This window comes from Myotis davidii, unplaced genomic scaffold (genome assembly GCF_000327345.1).
Source record: "Myotis davidii unplaced genomic scaffold, ASM32734v1 scaffold174, whole genome shotgun sequence".
NCBI classification, from domain to species: Eukaryota; Metazoa; Chordata; class Mammalia; order Chiroptera; family Vespertilionidae; genus Myotis; species Myotis davidii.
Genome location: NW_006289087.1, coordinates 5,108,422 through 5,115,016, shown reverse-complemented (window position 1 = coordinate 5,115,016; position 6,595 = coordinate 5,108,422). Strand labels below are relative to the sequence as shown.

The 6,595-nt window shown below is 41.1% G+C and overlaps 1 protein-coding gene across 1 annotated transcript in view; it reads left to right on the top strand.

The window, feature by feature from the left end:
* The window catches only part of SPATA17 (spermatogenesis associated 17), a 72,899-nt gene that overhangs the window by 5,083 nt on the left and 61,221 nt on the right, over positions 1 to 6,595 (top strand). Inside the window, exons 2-3 of the mRNA XM_006761339.2 lie at positions 235 to 324; positions 2,047 to 2,128. Of these exons, the coding sequence (XP_006761402.1) occupies positions 235 to 324; positions 2,047 to 2,128 (172 nt within the window). The remainder of the gene's footprint in view (positions 1 to 234; positions 325 to 2,046; positions 2,129 to 6,595) is intronic.

Below are 6,595 nucleotides of genomic sequence, written 5' to 3'. Positions count from 1 at the left end.
TTCTAAACGTAGCTCTTGATTTCTGAAATGCTTATTTTAACTATTTAGTTTTTTTAAAATTTATCTTTATTGTTGAAAATATTACAGATTCCCCTGCCCCCTTTTTTAATTTTATTTAAAATGACGTTTGAATGATCATGACCATTTTGGAAGAAATTAAATATTAATTTTAACTGATTGGCTTGCCTTAGAGTCATATTTGTCACTAATGAAAAGTTTCTTTTTTTTTTTAAGTGTTGTGGATGCATTTAGAAAAAAAGAGAATGAGGCAGCAGTTAAAATCCAGAGCTGGTTTCGAGGATGTCAAGTTCGGACGTATATCAGGTATATTGATTTTGTCATTGAAAATTCAGATACACCATAAAAATATACTCCTTACAAAATGTAACTTATGCATGTAGTGCTCACTTCAAGTAATCTTTTATGTTACTGTAATGAAGCTTAATGAATTATACAATGTCCTTTTTTAAAATATATTTTATTGATTTTCTACAGAGAGGAAGGGAGAGGGATAGAGAGTCAGAAACATCAATGAGAGAGAAACGGCTTATTTATTTATTTGATCCTCACCCAGGGATATTTTTTCCGTTGATTTTTAGGGAGAGGGGGAGAGAGAGGGAAAGACAGCGAGAAACATTGATGTGAGAAAAACACATTGATTGGTTGCCTCCTGCAGGAGCCCTGACCAGGGCAGGGGCCGGGGAGGAGCCTGCAACCAAGGTACATGCCCTTGACTAGAATCAAAACTGGGGCCCTTGCATCCGCAGGCCAACGCTCTATCCACTGAGCCAAACTGGTTAAGGCTATAATGTCCTTTATAAAAATATAAATATTTTGGTCATTTTTTTTACATATCAGAAAACTAAATTATATTGACCATTTCTTGACTTGCAACTATTCTCAATATTGTAAACATACTTGACAAAATTCTTTTCTTCAAATTCCACTGGATGTGACAAATGACTGGTATTAATAGCAATTAATTCATTGACTGGTAAGAAAGAAGAAAAACGAAACAAAAAGAACGCTATTCCAATTTTTGCCAACAAGTTGGTAAATGATACAGAACGATACCATTCCTATTGCAAAGGGATTGAAGTTGATCCTTAACTGGCCCACTTTTTCTTCAGTGCTCAAACTGTCCTTCAGCGTCCCTTCCATCCTGAAAAAAATATTTTCCTGGATAGGGTGAAGGACGAATATGCCTCATCAGTAATAATTCAGAATGCAGGCTGGAGATCATACTGTGTATGTCCTTAAGTTATTAGCTAGTAGGAACCAGACAAGCAAATTAAAGTGTGATGTTTTGCCTGGCCGGTGTGTCTCAGTGGTTGAGCATTGCCCCATGAACCAGGAAGTCATGGTTCGATTCCAGGTCAGGCCACATGCCTGGGTTGCAGGCTGGATCCCCAGTAGGGGGCATGCAGGAGGCAGTAGATCAGTGATTCTCTCTCATCATTGATGATTCTCTCTCTCTCCCTCTCACTCCCTCTCTGAAATCAGTAAAAATATATTTTAAAGTGTGAAGTTTTCATCTTTGATCACAGTAAACTAGAAACATGGCAGCAAAGACAGTCTTTTGAATTCAGCAGACGAACACAACATTCACCTGGACAGACTGAGTAATATAAGGAACGAATGGAGAGGGGAACCGTTTCCTGACCTCAAGAATTATTTCAGAATTCTGTGATTCATAGCAACAGTGCCTGGCTTATCTCTCAACATGTCACCATGACTGGTTTTATTGTCTTAGAATTAAAAAAATATTTTAGAGAGTAAAACATTGAAGAATAATTTGGAATTTTAAAGAAATTATTTAATCAGCACCCCCAAAAGAAATACTGAGTCGTTATCTATACCTTTCTTTTTCTACTTCTAGAAATTATGAATTATATCCCAGAATGGCAACTCTCCACTTTTTGAAAGTACACATTCACTTGGCTGTGAATTTGATCTTTTGTATTGCGGGAAGGTATATTCTAAGCAGGTTGTCAGAGATATTTTTGTTCCAGTGAAAGCGTATTAATAAGTATATTTTTCACTCAGGTATTTACACAGAGTTGTAACAGTTATTCAGAAATGGTGGAGAAGTTACTTAGGAAGGAAATGTTATCAACACAAGATAAAGGTAAATATTACACAACCTCTATATGGTAGCATTAAAATTATACAATATACCATAACTCATTCACTTCAGTCAGATTTATAGGTAATTTCAAAGTTATTTGTGGTAAATATTTATGTACAAACAAAATTGGATTTAATTTTTAGTGTGAGTCCTCTTCTGAGAGGCCATTCCTGATTTTCCAGTGGAGAAGTGATGACTTATTTCTTTGCACCCAAATGACACCAGAGGCTTTATTTTTTGTAAAAGAACCTTTCACAGAATATATACCTATACGTGCTTCTTTGTTGATGATTTTTCTCTACTTTTTAGATGGTGAGCAGACACTGTAGCTTGTTCATTTTTGGATCACCAACGTTTAGACTAATCTCTGGACCATAACACAGTCAGTAAACATCCACTGAGCCTGGGTGGTGTGGCTCAGTGATTGAGCATCAACCTATGAACCAGGAGGTCACGGTTTGGTACCCGGTCAGGGCACATGCCCCAGTTGCGGGCTCGATCCCCAGTGTGGGGTCTGCAGGAGGCAATCAATGATTGCCTCATCATTGATGTTTCTCTCTCTCTCTCTCTCTCTCTCTCTCTCTCTCTCTATATTTCTCTCTCTTTCTCTCTCTTTCTGTCCACCCCCCACCCCCCCACCCTTGTGGTGGGGTTTGGGCAGAGGCAAGAATCCCAGGAAGATAATAAATAGGAAAGCAGAGACACGATGTCACAGGAATCAGGGGCAAAAACCGTTAGAAAGCGGAGTGTCAACAGTCTCAGATGTGGCCAAGCTCAAACAGCAAGTGGGCCGTGCAACGACCGAAGTCCTGGGTCTCCTTAGACAGCCCCCCTCCAAACCCTACCATCTCTGGGTATTTCTCTCCAGCTTCTACCGCAGGGGTCCTCAAACTATGGCCCGCGGGCCACACGCATATACAAATATTGTATTTGTTCCCGTTTTGTTTTTTTACTTCAAAATAAGATATGTGCAGTGTGCTTAGGAATTTGTTCATAGTTTCTTTTTAAACTATAGTCCGGCCCGCCAGAGGTCTGAGGGACAGTGAACTGGCCCCCTGTTTAAAAAGTTTGAAGACCCCTGTTCTACAGCATCACAGTGGCACCAGCCAGCTTCCCTCGCCCTGCAGTGCCGCACATCCCCCACTCCCACGCCCGCAGTAACCCACAGTTTCACAGCCCAGTTCTAATCTTCTTCTGTGTTTTGCCTCTTTCTTGTTTCCTGGATGCCTATTGCTTTTGATTTTTAAAATTTTCTTTAAAAAAAAATATGTTTTTATTTATTTCAGAGAGGAAGAGGGAGGGAGAGAGAGAGAGAGATAGAAACATCAATGATGAGAGAGAATCATGGATAGGCTGCCTCCTGCACGCCCCCTACTGGGGATCAAGCCCACAATCCAGGCATGTGCCCTGACCAGGAATTGAACCCTGACCTCCTGGTTCATAAGTCAGTACTCAACCACTGAGCCACACAGGCTGGCCTTGCTCACTATTTTTAGTTTTGTCTAAGAGATCCCTCCCATAATGACCGTCACTGTGTCCCAGACCCCTTTATCTGATGAGATTGACATGGTTGCCTCTACAGGCATTTTTATTTCTCTTCGTTAGGTAGGTAAGTGTTTCTTCTATACATGAGAAAATGCCCAATTTTAAAAATGAACTTCTTTCTAGAACTTCCAAATAAGTTATAAGTTAATAAGTCAACACTTAGCACCCTTTGATGTCAGGGCATAAAACTGAAACATCATAGATTTTTTTTTTCCCTTCAGGGTCTTGCCGTTTAGATAAACACCTAAGCCTGAATAACTGAAGACTCTGACTTACTAATATTAACTTAAAACTTTATTGCCGTGGCTGGTTTGGCTCAGTGGATAGAGTGTCAGCCTGCAGACTGAAAGGTCCCAGGTTCTATTCCGGTCAAAGGCATGTACCTTGGTTTCGGGCACATCCCCAGTAGGAGGGGTGCAGGAGGCAGCTGATTGATGTTTCTCTCTCATCGATGTTTCTAACACGATCCCTCTCCCTCTCTGTAAAAAAATCAATAAAATATATTTTTAAAAAAACTTAACATAGTTCCACCTAATTATGAAATGAATTTAGTTTGGCTCACCTGCTTTTAAAGATCCTATTAATAGCAACAGGGAGAAAGAATGTAATTGACTTTTAATTGTTTTGTGTGTGGAAAAAATACAAGTTATTTTAAAAATCAGCTGTTGATAATCACCAGTTGGGTATCGGTTGCCAGCAAACAAGGCAAAGCATATGCCACAAATACTCATGATTATTTGGTAATAAATCATTTTAATGATTCTACTCAAAATTATGAAATGAGGGCGACACAGAGGTGGGAAATAATGAAGGCCCAGGCCCATTCACTCCGGTATCCATATGTGCACGGGCTTTCAAGATTCCACTGCCATCATTCCAGCACAAATATTGTCTCTCTATCACCCTTGCTAGCAGGGAAAGCCAGTTGATCTGGTCAAGTTTGTATAGATATATTACTCAAAATGGTCTCACATATGGTTTTTTGGTGTTTTGTGGTGTGTGTGTGTGTGTGTGTGTGTGTGTGTGTGTACTTTAGGGAATTGAGAATAAAGGTGACATCAATTACTGGTTCCCACCAGACCGACTCATTGGAATCAAAGTGCTCTTCCACCTTTTAACTATACAATTGAGAATCCTGAGGCCTAAAAGTTGTCTCTCTCTTTCCTCTTCTCTTAGAATAAAATTGAATCTCTTAGGCCAGTGGTCGGCAAACTGCGGCTCACGAGCCACATGCGGCTCTTTGGCCCCTTGAGTGTGGTTCTTCCACAAAATACCGACTTCTGTGTGTGGGTCACGAAGTTTCAACCGCACTGTACATGCGCCCGCAAGTGGTATTTTGTGGAAGAGCCACACTCAAGGGGCCAAAGAGCCGCATGTGGCTTGCGAGCCGCAGTTTGCCGTCCACAGTCTTAGGCAATTTGGATTTTATTGAGAGCTGGAGGACATGCTTCTCACAGCACCAGGAGTGGTCCCTCCCGTAATGACCATCACGGTTTCCCAAGCCCCTTTATCCATGTCAGTCTTCACAACAACTCCAGAAAGTAAGGAGAGTCCCATTGTGTGGGGCTGGGATGCAGGCTGGGCGACCTTCAGGCACGTGTTCAAAGCCACGGGCCTCTAAACGCAGGCTGAGGAATGGAACCCGGGTCGGTGGCCGAAAAGCTCCCACACACTCAGGGATGCCTACTGAACAGCAGTGTGATGAAAATAAGGAACACCTTATTCTGAACCCCAATTTTTTTCCAATATGTGATTTCCAATAAGTGTCTCTTGCATAAAAATACTTAATGTTCAGACCTGCCTCGATATGCCTTGAAGAAGTAGGATCTTTTTTTTTTTAATATATTTTATTGATTTTTTTTTTTACAGAGAGGAAGGGAGAGAGATAGTCAGAAACATCGATGAGAGAGAAACATCGATCAGCTGCCTCCTGCACATCTCCTACTGGGGATGTGCCCGCAACCCAGGTACATGCCCTTGACCGGAATCGAACCTGGGACCTTTCAGTCCGCAGGCCGATGCTCTATCCACTGAGCCAAACCGGTTTTGGCAAGAAGTAGGATCTTAAAGAAACTACTTGGAATTCACCTCCAACGCCAAGAATTACGCCTTGATTGCGAAAACCAAAGACGGTGAATTGAGAATGAAGTCCCGCCGTTGTGTTCATTTGTGAATAACATATTGCAGCCAACTGTTCCCTAATTGCCCAGACTGTTGATGAATAAGCCAGCCCTGTTCAGCACAGACAATTTGCTTTGGATAAAACCGGGCAAGGCAAACAATACTAATTACAGCGGAACCCTTTCCTACAAATGCCTATGTGTTGCGGGGAAAGGAAAAAAAAAAAAAAACCCTATGTAAAAAGAGAAGGCACTTGTCTCTCATTTTGCCTGACACAGCACCTGTTACCTGGGCTGCAGAAACTATTAGTCGCACGAATTTTGAATAAAAATGGATCATGTTGTATTTCGTGTTGGGAAAAACGTGTGTATTTCATTCTTTTGCTGTGTATTGCCCTCTCAAGACCTTGGTTAATTTTATATTTTTAATTAAAAGATGGGATGGATGGGGAAGCTTTATTTCAAGCAGTATTTTCATTGAAATAAGCGATGGTGGCAAATGGGGGTTTGCTAGTACAGAGACCTGCCTATTAATAGACAAGAGTGACTCTACCAGAAAGGAACCCAGACTTTCGGAAGTCTTCCCTGTATCAGGGGATTTGCTGTAACGAGATATCATCGTATTTATGGTTTTATGGCGTTAAAATGAATGTTAAACGGAACCGAATTCCCGAGCATTCCTCGGGAGGCAGCTAAGTACAGAGCATTTTGTACAGATGGTTGGAAGGCACAATTTTCCTCCATCGCTGCATCCCCATCCTTGAACGCTTTCGACTGAAGACAGCCTTTCTTTGAATTTTTA